Source organism: Falco punctatus (assembly GCF_963210335.1).
Source record: "Falco punctatus genome assembly, chromosome: 1".
NCBI lineage: Eukaryota > Metazoa > Chordata > Aves > Falconiformes > Falconidae > Falco > Falco punctatus.
Window position 1 is genome coordinate 120,426,183 of NC_137580.1, and position 13,928 is coordinate 120,440,110.

A 13,928-nucleotide genomic window follows, 5' to 3' on the forward strand; every position below is an offset into this window, starting at 1 on the left:
TTGCTAGAAGAGTGGTGGTGTTCATCCCTCTTGAAGGCAGGAAGGTTTTGATGTGGCATGGAGCCATGGCTTCAGTAAACCAGAAATCTGGTTTTGGAAGCCATCGGTGGATCAAAACCACTCGGGTTGTACAATACAAAGTTTTGGCCAGCTTGCTTTCTTAGTTACAATTTTTTCACACGGTTTTAAAGAGGCAAGACGGTCAGATCGAGTGTGATGGTTTTTAAATTTTCTGCCATAATTTACACCAGATCAAGCATTGCCTGCTTGCCCCCAAAGAGCAGCGCCAACAGAATTTTTCATCTGCAGACCTATCTGCAGAATCAGAGCCGTAGGTTGATGCACTGACATGTGCATCTCAGAATGGTTTAACTCCTTTTTTTTCTGTTGCTCTTTGCAGGTGGCCCAGGGCTCTGCGGGACAGCTTACGACCCTGTCGGGCTACGTGACTTACATGATGGAGGCGATGCCTCAGAAAATTATCGCATTGGCAGTCGTTGGAGTAGAAGAATATTTCAGGTTAAACTTCTTTCCCTCCAAAAGTTTCTGTGTTGTCTCTGGCCTTGACAAACGCCATAGGCGTTTACGTTAACTCCTTGTAGCAACGGCTGGAGCCTCAGGGCTGATCCCACACAGAACTATTCCCCTACTATACAGAAACACAAGCAAAGGCCCCTCCAGCCTGTCACCACAGTGACCACTGGGGAATACCTGTGAAAGAGTTCCCAGCCTTACTTTGCTCTTCTTGGGTTTCTCAGAAGTCAGTCAAGAAAGAATCCACCACAGGCGGCAGCAAGTGTAAACCAGGAAGAGGAAGAGGGAAGCCTGAGAAATCTGGGCATAACCAGAAGGGATGTGCAAGAAGTAAGTACCTGTAAAACAGGCATGCAGCCATCATCTCTTGTTTGAACACTGTTCCAAGAAATGGGCTACATCAAGAAATGACAGCTTGCCGCTGGAGAGCTGCAGCAGCTGGAACGTCACTAAACCGGTATTAACCAGCAGGAGGCATGCCACCCCTGAATCCTTCAGTCCCTTAAATTAACTGTTCCCAAAATGGGGAGAGAGTGGCTGTTCTCATCCTGTAACAAGAAGCTGTGACCCTTTTTTGCTTCAGACAAGAGTGGTGTTCGATGTGACAAGAGTAACTGTTCCATTTGTGGTTTACAGGCTTTGGTGGATCTGCAGGTGTCCAAACAAGTCCAAATCCAGATGTTTGAGAGCTGGGAGGAGCTTGGAGAATTTGTCACCATGTTCACCAAAGCTGTAGCTGAAGCACCATTCAGGTGAGCAGGCAGATGAGGTTTGGCCATGTCTTCGTAGAGGCTGCACTTTCACAGTTACTGGAGGGAACAGCAGCTACATGGCTGTACTTCAGGACAACAATTTTTCACTGGCTGACAGAAAGTGAGTTCTCTCATGCCAACATAGCGCTCTGTGTGCATGTTGGCTTGTGTCAGGAGTGCTCCCAAGTACAGGATTGTTTCCCTTTTCAGTAGGAAATCTGGGTCTCAAGCAAGGAAATTGGTAACGCATGTAAAGAAAAGAGGGTCAGACTTTCAGCATTTGACGCCAATGCAATGACCGATGCAGGGATAGGATCTTCTTCATAGCCTCATTGTCTTACTTGCTTTCCCATTCTTTGTTCTCCCTAGGCGAGCACAAGAGGAGACGGACTTGCCTTTCTACGCGGGTCCGGGGTGCTGTGGAGGGCCGAAGGTGGATCGTGTTGTAAATGGTCTCTTGCAAGTTTGGAAGTGGCAGTTAGAAGAAATTAGGCAGGTCAACTTTGCGATGGCTGAGGCTATTGCGGCTGCCTTCCCTTCTCCTCAGCTTCTGTACCAGGTGAGATTGCCTCAGGAACACAGAGTACTGTGCGCAGACGGCCAACACACGTAAGGCGTGGAAGAAATAACGTAACTGGTAGTTGACATGATAATTCTGTGGGAGATGTCTAGTAAGGCAGCAAAGGAACGGATGCCTTGGCACCCGTTGCTTTTGGCTGTACAGAGCAGGCTCCTGAGGGAGCACTACTAGTTCCACATCAGCCTGTCGGCTCACCAAAGAGACCTGGTGAGGGACCAGGTGAAAAATTGTGTTGTGAAAGGGTAGAGCAGTCACAGGTGCCTAGCTTTGGTTATTTTTTTTGGAGCAATGTATCCAAATGGATGACACTGTTGTTCCTTGTTGTTGATTTTAGGCCTACAACCTAACCTCGGAGCCGGAGCGGGAAAGCCTGCTGGTCAACATCCCTTCGCGCAGTGGCGCTGGCAGGACCTTCCAGGCAGTTAGACCGGACCTCTCCCGACAAAGCGATCAGCCGACCACTTCCTACAACCCTTCTCTCTATTCGAATTACAATCCATAGCCCCAGGGAAGGAGGCTCTTACAGTTGGACTGGTTTAGGCATTCCGTTTTGTTCTGGGAAGAAACGCTTAGACAATTAAGTTATTGTTCCAAGTTCAAGTCTGAAGTTCAAGGTCCGGGTTAAGTTCAAGATCCAAGTTAAGTTCAAGGTCCACGTTAAGTTCAAGATCCAAGTTCAAGACTTTATTGTAGCAGAAGAAGGTTGGATGAAATTGTTGAACGGCTGGAGTTTGCAGAAGAAAGGCGGTGAACATCATCAGAACGTGAATTGGACACCGTTTATAGTATTGATAATTCCTTCTATTTCATAAACAATTTTGAATAATAAACCCTGCTTTGTAACATGCTGTCTTGAATATAGACAGGTATGCCCCGTGTTGAATACTTTCTACTGCTACCCTAAACTGCAAGTAGTTATCTTCTCATTGGAAGGCACATTGGAAATCAGTGGAAAAAAGGTCAAGATTCTGCTGTCCCGCAAAAAAAAAGCAAAAAAGCCACGAGGTTATTTGTCTTTAACACTTCTCTATTAAAAAAGGGGAATTTAAAAGCCTCCTGCCTACTGCACTGTGCAAGGGAGAGCAGCACCCCCGAGTGTGTGGTCTCCATGGAGGGCGCGAGCGGAGGCCTGTGATTGGTCCGAGCGAGAGCATCATAATGCCGGCGGGTTTGGACCAATAGGAGCTGGGCCCAGGTTTCTTCAAGGGGCGGGCGCCGCAGCGTTGGGGCTTCAGTTGCCTGGGCGACGCGGCAGGGTGCGCAGCCATGGCCACGTGGCGCTGCTTCGACGCCGTCTTGGACGACTCGGAGTCTGAGGCCGGGCTGGTTATCGGAAGCTCCCTGCTACAGCCGGCAACAATGGCGCCCTCGCCTCCACCCCCGGCCCCCGAGCCGGAGCAGGGGCAGCCCCCGGCTGCCTCTCCCGAGGAGGGGATGGTGACCAAAGTGCTTGTGGAGGAGACCAGCGAGAGCGAGGAGCAGGACAGTGAGGGCGACGAGCAGGACAGTGAGGAAGATGGGGGTGATGGGTTTGAGCACGAGTACGGCTACGGATATTTTGAGGATTACCTGTTGGAGGAGGATGAGGGTGTGTTCACGGAGGAGCACGATGAGGAGGAGGAGGAGGACGAATTCATCCCTCTGCCTGATAGGCTCAGGATGAGTGAGTTGGCCAGCTGGATGGCAGCTGCTGAGCCCCCCCACGCCAGCAGCAGGGACATGGAGGCGCTAGCTGGCCCGAGTGATGGTAGTCACCTGCTGGCCCCCGGCAGCAGGGAGCCGCAGGTAGCCCAGGTGCCATCTGGACAAGCGTTCGATGGACACCGAAACAGCCCCCGTGGCGCCAAGAGACTCTGCAGGTGCCTGCTGGCGGGTTCTCCCTCCGAGCCCTCAGGCCAGCCTGGCAGCTCCACGGCCAGCAGCGGGTTCCTCGAAGAAGCCCCCGCCGCCAAGAAGGCAAGGCTTAGTGCGGAGGGCAGTGGGGCAGCCCGCGGTGATGCCTGGCAGCGGAGGGAGCGGAATGCCCGTGCTCAAATGCCACAAGCCCAGCAGCCAGGGGAGAGCCAGGAACGCATTGCCGTGGAGATAGATCCAGGTACTTGTCCTCACAGCCCGCACCTCCTTTGTGTTGGGTGCTGTCTCTGCTCTGCAGGCCTGACCTGTGCGTTGCTTTCAGTTCTCTTACAGAAAGCAGGTGGAGTGCATGTCCTTAGGGCTCTGCAGGCTGAAAATTATTGCTGTGTGTGGGCTAGTCAAGCTATTCCGTGCAGCATCAGCTGGAGGCGACAAATTCAGGTGTGCAAGCAAAATCTCAATGTTCTTGTCCCCCTCCTCCCCCCCGTTATTTACACTCATCAGTCATTGTATTTAGCAGGCCAAATAAAGACCCCTCTTGTCTTCTCCCTGCCTCTGAGTGGGAGCACTGGTTTGAGTGAATGATAAACACACCCTTGGTCTGGCTGTTTTCATATCCCAACAGGTGGATGCAGGAACTGAATGCGTAGAAGAAGAACGTGTCCTGACGGTGCTTCAGCTGGAGGATTTTATGGGCATGGTTTACAATTACAAACAAGTAAGAGTGCTTATAACTTTTGTGCTCTTGAACATGCCTTGCTAGAAGAGTGGTGGTGTTCATCCCTCTTGACGGCAGGAAGGTTTTGATGTGGCATGGAGCCATGGCTTCAGTAAACCAAAGCCATCGGTGGATCAAAACCACTCGGGTTGTACAATACAAAGTTTTGGCCAGCTTGCTTTCTTAGTTACAATTTTTTCACACAGTTTTGAAGAGGCAACACGGTCAGATCGAGTGTGATGGTTTTTAAATTTTCTGCCATAATTTACACCAGATCAAGTATTGCCTGCTTGCCCCCAAAGAGCAGCGCCAACAGAATTTTTCGTCTGCAGACCTATCTGCAGAATCAGAGCCGTAGGTTGATGCACTGACATGTGCATCTCAGAATGGTTTAACTCCTTTTTTTTCTGTTGCTCTTTGCAGGTGGCCCAGGGCTCTGCGGGACAGCTTACGACCCTGTCGGGCTACGTGACTTACATGATGGAGGCGATGCCTCAGAAAATTATCGCATTGGCAGTCGTTGGAGTAGAAGAATATTTCAGGTTAAACTTGTTTCCCTCCAAAAGTTTCTGTGTTGTCTCTGGCCTTGACAAACGCCATAGGCGTTTACGTTAACTCCTTGTAGCAACGGCTGGAGCCTCAGGGCTGATCCCACACAGAACTATTCCCCTACTATACAGAAACACAAGCAAAGGCCCCTCCAGCCTGTCACCACAGTGACCACTGGGGAATACCTGTGAAAGAGTTCCCAGCCTTACTTTGCTCTTCTTGGGTTTCTCAGAAGTCAGTCAAGAAAGAATCCACCACAGGCGGCAGCAAGTGTAAACCAGGAAGAGGAAGAGGGAAGCCTGAGAAATCTGGGCATAACCAGAAGGGATGTGCAAGAAGTAAGTAGCTGTAAAACAGGCATGCAGCCATCATCTCTTGTTTGAACACTGTTCCACGAAATGGGCTACATCAAGAAATGACAGCTTGCCGCTGGAGAGCTGCAGCAGCTGGAACGTCACTAAACCGGTATTAACCAGCAGGAGGCATGCCACCCCTGAATCCTTCAGTCCCTTAAATTAACTGTTCCCAAAATGGGGAGAGAGTGGCTGTTCTCATCCTGTAACAAGAAGCTGTGACCCTTTTTTGCTTCAGACAAGAGTGGTGTTCGATGTGACAAGAGTAACTGTTCCATTTGTGGTTTACAGGCTTTGGTGGATCTGCAGGTGTCCAAACAAGTCCAAATCCAGATGTTTCAGAGCTGGGAGGAGCTTGGAGAATTTGTCACCATGTTCACCAAAGCTGTAGCTGAAGCACCATTCAGGTGAGCAGGCAGATGAGGTTTGGCCATGTCTTCGTAGAGGCTGCACTTTCACAGTTACTGGAGGGAACAGCAGCTACATGGCTGTACTTCAGGACAACAATTTTTCACTGGCTGACAGAAAGTGAGTTCTCTCATGCCAACATAGCGCTCTGTGTGCATGTTGGCTTATGTCAGGAGTGCTCCCAAGTACAGGATTGTTTCCCTTTTCAGTAGGAAATCTGGGTCTCAAGCAAGGAAATTGGTAATGCATGTAAAGAAAAGAGGGTCAGACTTTCAGCATTTGACGCCAATGCAATGACCGATGCAGGGATAGGATCTTCTTCATAGCCTCATTGTCTTACTTGCTTTCCCATTCTTTGTTCTCCCTAGGCGAGCACAAGAGGAGACGGACTTGCCTTTCTACGCGGGTCCGGGGTGCTGTGGAGGGCCGAAGGTGGATCGTGTTGTAAATGGTCTCTTGCAAGTTTGGAAGTGGCAGTTAGAAGAAATTAGGCAGGTCAACTTTGCGATGGCTGAGGCTATTGCGGCTGCCTTCCCTTCTCCTCAGCTTCTGTACCAGGTGAGATTGCCTCAGGAACACAGAGTACTGTGCGCAGACGGCCAACACACGTAAGGCGTGGAAGAAATAACGTAACTGGTAGCTGACATGATAATTCTGTGGGAGATGTCTAGTAAGGCAGCAAAGGAACGGATGCCTTGGCACCCGTTGCTTTTGGCTGTACAGAGCAGGCTCCTGAGGGAGCACTACTAGTTCCACATCAGCCTGTCGGCTCACCAAAGAGACCTGGTGAGGGACCAGGTGAAAAACTGTGTTGTGAAAGGGTAGAGCAGTCACAGGTGCCTAGCTTTGGTTATTTTTTTTTGGAGCAATGTATCCAAATGGATGACACTGTTGTTCCTTGTTGTTGATTTTAGGCCTACAACCTAACCTCGGAGCCAGAGCGGGAAAGCCTGCTGGTCAACATCCCTTCGCGCAGTGGCGCTGGCAGGACCTTCCAGGCAGTTAGACTGGACCTCTCCCGACAAAGCGATCAGCCGACCACTTCCTACAACCCTTCTCTCTATTCGAATTACAATCCATAGCCCCAGGGAAGGAGGCTCTTACAGTTTGACTGGTTTAGGCATTCCGTTTTGTTCTGGGAAGAAACGCTTAGATAATTAAGTTATTGTTCCAAGTTCAAGTCTGAAGTTCAAGGTCCGGGTTAAGTTCAAGATCCAAGTTAAGTTCAAGGTCCACGTTAAGTTCAAGATCCAAGTTCAAGACTTTATTGTAGCAGAAGAAGGTTGGATGAAATTGTTGAACGGCTGGAGTTTGCAGAAGAAAGGCGGTGAACATCATCAGAACGTGAATTGGACACCGTTTATAGTATTGATAATTCCTTCTATTTCATAAACAATTTTGAATAATAAACTCTGCTTTGTAACATGCTGTCTTGAATATAGACAGGTATGCCCCATGTTGAATACTTTCTACTGCTACCCTAAACTGCAAGTAGTTATCTTATCCCTCCAGTGTGAGAAATCCTAACGCTACAGCAACATGGTGCTGCCCTCCCACCCCCCACCCCCAGTAACTGGTCGTGTGAGGTGGAAGAACTTTACCTCATAAAATAAGACTGTCAGTTTTCCACTCTGGCAGATGGGAATGAGTAAGACTATTTTTCAGATATAAATTTAGACTGCCTTGATTCAGTGTCCAGACTGCTTAATCTATTGAGGGTCTTGAAATCTGATTATATGTGCTGGAATTATGAGGTCTAAACAGCTGGCAGAAAAAGCTTTCTTTTAATTAGATTGGGGAACATGCTTGCCTGTCTACAAAGCCATTAGCACTTGTGGACTGGCACACAAGGACAGTTGAGGTCTGCAACAGCAGCACTTATGGAGATGAGTGCCCAGAGTGAATTAAACTTCCAGTGTGTGTAAGTTACCCTTTGGAACCACAATGCCTCCGAAGAAAAAAGCAGGTATTTGGCGAAGCCCTTGCCTGGCCAGTAGCACGCTTCTGACCTAACCGGTAAATCTTATTAGCCTGGCATTTGCATACTTAAGATGGCAAAGCAACAGATGCTGGCAGGAATGTCTGCAGAGAGGAAATAATGCTTTGAATGTTGTTTGCCATTTTTCTGAGCATTTCTTGAGAGTTAAGCAAGGAACTTTTAAAGAATGAGTTAAATACCAAAAGCAAAGCCTAAAACTGTTTCAAGGAAGCTTAGAGAACAATACATACTGCTAAGCCAGAGGCAGGCAGCCCTTCCCTCCTTTGACTCTTGCTGTCGCTTTTTTCTGTGATACTTGGGGAATCAGTTTTACCATTAGGTTACAAAAAGGTGAGAGCTTACTGCCTTGATGACCTTGGGATGAAATGCTACAGGCTTTTTCCTTGTGGCACTACTCTTAGCAGCAACAATCCCAGGTATTAGATGGGAGGCAGCAATTCTGGTAACTAATGTAGGATGTCTCAGTGGAGTCCGTCACATGGATATTCTCTGAAACCTCCGCTTAACATTTTGTGTACACGCTCACAAAGCTCTTAAGGATATGAAAGACCTCGGGATTTCTCTGAACTATAAATTCATTTGTAGGCCTTTGTGCAGGTGAGTTTTCTTTAGGTGCAAACCACCAAACCCCCCAGCCTTCCCCCAGCAAAACCCTGGCCTGTCTGCTCCTGTGGTGCTGCCACAGTGCCACCCAGTGCTGCCTGCCGCGGCTGCAGCTGCTTTGTCAGCACTAGCTGGTTAAAATACTGATTTCTAACTACACTTACTTACTCTGAAATAATTTTTGACAGTTTCTAAAATACCCGAGTAAAAAAAACTGCATTAGCAACATAAACATCCAGTTCAGACAAACTGCTGCGAAAACTGTTGTATTGAAAATTCAGCTCCTTTCAATAGTAAATCAGCTTCTGCACTCCAACATACAGATGCACAGCCATCCTACACACTTGTAATTGGTCCTGGAGTAGGCCTTAATATATTACTCCCGTACAGCTGTATCACCAATTTTAGCAGGAATAGAAATGAGAGCAAGGAATGGATATGTATTAAAACCTTCCTACCTCCAGGATAGAGCTATAGCCACCCAGATAATGCAAGGGCTGTTTTTTTCCACTCATACAGATTGGCAGCTTTCTGTGTCTCACCATCTAGGTAAACATCCCGTGGAGGTAAGAAGTATTAGCAAGTTTAGGTTAATGTGGGCAAATAATGGGAGTTACAGGCCAACTGTGAAACATGCATGGCAAAGATGATCTGAACAATAACTCTGCTCTGGGTGGAGTGGAGCAGCAAACCAATGCTGACTGATTAAAAGCAGTTTCATCAGAACACAATTCCATAGGAATTCTGGCTGCGTAGATGGTGGAAGGAGATGCTGACGAAGCAAGTGCCTGTCCAGGACAATCACTGCTGCGAGTTCTGTTGTAGCATATTTTGCAGGGTTTTATGGTTTTGAAGAGCGGCTACCACATCCTCATAGAGAGTGTTCACGCTGATGCACAGGGGTTGATGTTGCAGCTCTGTCAGCTTGCAGGTGGCCAAAGTACAGAGGATGCAGAACAGCACGAAGAGCAGGACTCTCAGCACCGACCGCGACCAGGAGTGCTTGTGCCGGGGTGGCTGAGCAGGACGAGAACTGGAGGCAGGCTCTGTAATGAGAGCGTTTACAAGACAGAGAACGTGAGGAATACATCAAGTATCTTTTTAATAGTCTACATTCAGAAACAAGCTGTTCGGGTGAGATACTTCAGCCTGTGCTGCAGCTGTCGTTTGTCATGAATTTTCATCACTTAACTGTTCAGTAAGTAGATGTGCAGGATCTAACTGTTTAGGATGAAAAGTTTCAAATTTAGTTTCATGGTCAGCACTGAAGAGGGTATAAAGCACCTTTGTGGAACACAAGACCTGCTTTTGCACATACAGGTCAGTACACTTAAAAAGAAATGAGTGGAGGTAAGTTCTCCTTAGGAACAGCTGAACTTTCTTGTAGCTCAGCAGTTCACCAGGAACACAAATTAAGGGGAAAAGGGAACACCAGTAGCGCTTACTGGAAGTCATACAGGTTCCCCCTGCTCCACTTCCACCACTTCCCGGTACCTAGGCTGCACGAAAGCAAATCTGGCAGCATCGCAATGTGATGAAATCTGATGCAATCCCACCCAAAATGGCTACCACTTACTTCGGATCTGCACAGTTTCTTTTTTAGTTTTCTTTTCCATCTCCTGTTTTGCAGCTTTCTGAGCATCATACTCCCGTCTTCTGCGTTCCTTTTCTTCTGCCTTCTCTCGCTTCCTCAGCTCCCTCTCTTGAGCCTCCTTTGCTCGTTGTTCTGCTTCACGCTTCTTCTCCATTTCTGGGGATTAATAGGAATTTTTTTCCTTTTATGTAAAGGGTTGTGACTGCCTTCTTCCTTACTACCTGTTTATCTGTTCCCAATCAGGAAGAGGAAACCAATCAAGTAACTATTCTCTTCTTTTATCTTTGGGTGTTTTTTTTTACATTACATACCTTGCATTTTGCTCCCTCAGAATTAGGCTTCCCTTAAAATAAATCCTTTGTTGTTCTTCTGTATTTTTAATAGGTAATCTACAGTGCATTCCATCTAGAGAGCTAACTATTATTCAGGCAAGAAATCTCATAGTTATCCCCTGCTATCCTTCTCCCTCCAGCCCTTCTATCCCACTGTTCCCTAAGTCCTCAGGATTTTCATAGTTACATGTACTTTTAGCAGTTTGTTAGATGGCAGTCAGTACATTTGGGCACCTAAGAGAGACTGAGAACAGTCCTCAGCAGACAGCATGTCAGGGCTCCTGGTGCTTACCTCGCTCTGCTTGGAGCTTCCGTTGCCGCTGGCGATCCTGCTCCGACTGGATTGCTTTCATGTGCTGCAGTACCTTCAAGGTCCAAGAAAACAACCTGAAGTCTCTGCAGAAGGCTCGTTGCACAGTCAGTTCAATACAGTCAGCTGGGGCCAACCACCACCCCTGACTTATCCCTACAGGTATGGCTCCCAAGAGGAGGAGAGCTCACACCTTCCCACATGAATCTTTGTGGTTAAGAAACAGGTCTTTTCATTAAAAAACAAATGCGGGAAACCGGTGCTAGCTGATACAGAGGATCACAGAACACTTCTATTTATGTAAAGCCTACAATTTGCCAGAAATTCTTCAGAGATTTTTGTGCTCTGGACTAGAAGTCTGGACATGGATTATTTTGTCCGATTATGCCTCCACTTTCTTGGCAACCAGCTTGCTCTCTATGGGCAGAGAAGCAGTGAAGTCAGTGCAGTGAATCTGCACCTCACTGGCTAAAGAAACTTCAAACTGCTGCAGCAGCTGCCCAGCTCACTAAGCTAAAAGATGAAGAACCACCGCCAACAAAGCCAAGTAAGGAAAAAAAGAATAAAAGCAGATTCCTTACCTTGACAGCAGCCTGTTTACACTGCTTCTCATCCAGACAGTCTCCTGCTACTTTAGCCAGGACAGGATCCAGAGGATTGTCCTTCAGATCCAGCCACTTCAGGTTCTGCAGAAGGAAATGATAAAGGGAAGGCTGTAAGAGCACTGTAGTCTTGCAATTACTTGAGAGATCCAAAGCAGAAGCAAAGAACTACTTAGTTTTCACATGAATGAAACAGGTACAGAAGACAAGGAGAGCTTAAGCAGAGACATCTTCAATAGAAGCAAGGTAATTTCCACTGAGCTGCGGTGCAGAGCCAGCTGAATTTTGGAACGGGTAGTCAGCAGGATGGATGCTTTACCAGAGAAATCAACTTGAGAAGGATCACAAGACCCTGGACTGCATGCCAAAGCTTTACATAACCGCCCAGCACAGTGTTTTACCTTGAGCTGTGCAAAGCTGACTGGCAGGGTGACTAAACGGTTGTTCAGAAGGTCCAGGTGCTGCAGATTGACCAGGCGGCCAAAGTCCAAGGGCAGCTGTTGAAGCCGATTCTTACTCAAATCCAGTTTCACCAGATGCATCAAACTGCAGAAGTCTGACTAAAAACCAAACACAAACAAAACCCAGAAAAAAAGCTTGTCAGCACCTAGATGGGGAAACCTCATTAGGGAGGATGTGGAGAGTGCCTGCACGTCACATAAGCCACAAATCCTTAATTTACTACGGAATTGTGATAGAAGTAAATCACTCCCCTCCTTCGCCTCTGAAGATGGAGAACAGTGGGCCAGATAACCCAGACTGACTGCCAGGGTGATGTAGGGCTGTACAAGGGAACAAATCCAAGTCTTCACTGCTGGGGACAGGTCTGTGTTAGCGCGGGGACCCTCTGGCAGCTGAAACTACAACCTCCACCCAGCACAGACCCCTGCTCTCTCCCGCCTCTGCCAAACCCACCCCAGTGCGGGCCTGGCCCTGGGGCCGAGCCATTCCGCCACCTCAGGGTGAGGGGAGCGCCAGCCCCAAACCTCCCGGGGAGGCTTTACTGAGGCACTAGTTATCTTTTCTAAACACTTCCCAGCAGACCCGTCCCCACAAAGGCTCTCTGGTACCTTACCGGCAGGGAAATGAGGTTGTTGCAGGATAAATCCAATATAGTGGCTTTTGGAAGAGCGGCCTGGAAGAGAAACAAAGCGCGGGGTGAGCCCCGGGGTGCAGCCCTGCCCTGCTGCCGGTGCTGCTTCAGCCCCTGCGGCTTCTCCGGCGTCCCCCTGGCCACCTCCACCGGTTCTGGCCTTCCCGGCCTGCGACCCCCGGCCGGGACGCCACAAGCACCCGCAGGCCAGGCCGCAGCCCCCTCCTCCCACGCGTCTGGCGGCCCCGGCCCCGGCGGGCGCTCACCAGCTCCCGGACCGGGACCTCGTTGAGGTCGCAGAGGCTGAGATCCAGCTCGTTGCCATCCAGCTTGTCCTTCAGGCTCGGCCCCTTCCCGCCGCCCCGCGACATGGCGCCGGGTGCCCCCAGCCCGGCCGTCAGGCGCTGCGGGCGGCCCGGCCCCGCCACACACTTCCGCGGCCACGTCCGCACCGGGCCCCGCCAGCCGCCCGCCCCAGCACGCCCCCTGGCGGCCCGGAGCGCCCCAAGACCACTGGCCCTCTTCCCACGGGAAACGGCCCCGCCGCGGGAAGGACCCCCTCCCCCCTCCCCCTGCCGAGGGAGGGACACACACACCCCTCGCCGAGGAAAGGACCCCCCGCCGAGGGAAGGACACCCTCACCCCGCTGACGGAAGGGACCCCCCCCGCCGAGGGAAGGACACCCTCACCCCGCCGAGGGAAGGATACGCTCCCCCTGGCGAGGAAATGGACCCCCCCGCTGACAGAAGGGACCCCCCCGAGGGAAGGACACATACACACCCCGCCGAGGGAAGGCCCCCCCCGCCCAGGGAAGGGCCCCCGCGGCGGGTGTGGGCCGTTTGCCTCCCGCGCCGCGAACAACCGGCCGTGCGGGGCCGGCCCGCCCCGGCTGCCCCTACCCGGCCCTACCGCTGCGGCCGCCGCTGCCCCGGCCCCCGCGCTCCGCTGTCGGGCTGTCGCATCGCGACATCCCCCCGCAGACAGCCTCGCTGGCCCCGCTGGGGTTCTGGGTGCGCCCCCGGCTCCATCCAGCGCTCCACAGAAGGAGCCCGGGGCGCAGCCACACCAGTATTTCCCAGTAACGGGGTGAGGGTGAGGAGTCACCTTCAATTCCCCAAGCCCTTGTGCAAACCATGGGGTGCAGCACCTTGCAAGGATGCTCCGGCTCCTGCAGGACACCTGCCCCTGGTTCTTAGGTTGTGGGTAGAACTCCCGACACCCTGAAACCTGCCTTCGCCCAGCACAGCGGTAGCCAAGGGTGCAGGGGGGTGAACAGCGGGCCCCCAAACCCGCTGGCGGGGGTTCACTCCATAGAAAGGACAAAATCTGTCTGAGGGTGATGCGCTGTCCTCCAGGAGGTGATGGAAGTTTCTCGGGGCAGGTTATTGCTTCTCAGAAGGTGAGCTGAAATCAGAGAGCCCTCCCTTGGGAAAAGCAAGGTCTGCTTATGCAAGAATCGGGCCCGTCCCTCAGCATGTCACCGTGTCACCACAACATTCGGAGGCCAAGGGAGGGCCAGGAAAAAACCCTGTTCCTAGGAGGTGTGGGGAAGCCGCTCCTTGCTGGATCTCCCAGCACACGTGCCAAGGTTGCCCGAGCCCTGTGTCACCCCGAGGCAGCAAGGGACTGGCACGGGGAGCTGGTCCC

The 13,928-nt window shown here is 50.6% G+C and overlaps 1 protein-coding gene across 1 annotated transcript; it reads right to left on the bottom strand.

Annotated features, from left to right (window-relative positions):
* Positions 1 to 7,513: 7,513 nt before the first annotated feature.
* On the bottom strand, positions 7,514 to 12,740 carry LRRC59 (leucine rich repeat containing 59). The gene is made up of 7 exons (XM_080378338.1): positions 12,548 to 12,740; positions 12,264 to 12,323; positions 11,590 to 11,748; positions 11,168 to 11,272; positions 10,569 to 10,641; positions 9,927 to 10,100; positions 7,514 to 9,396 (listed from the first exon to the last, which is right to left on the bottom strand). Exons 1-7 carry the CDS (start codon positions 12,650 to 12,652, stop codon positions 9,152 to 9,154), a joined length of 921 nt encoding a protein of 306 aa, XP_080234464.1. The 5' UTR covers positions 12,653 to 12,740; the 3' UTR covers positions 7,514 to 9,151.
* Positions 12,741 to 13,928: the final 1,188 nt, after the last annotated feature.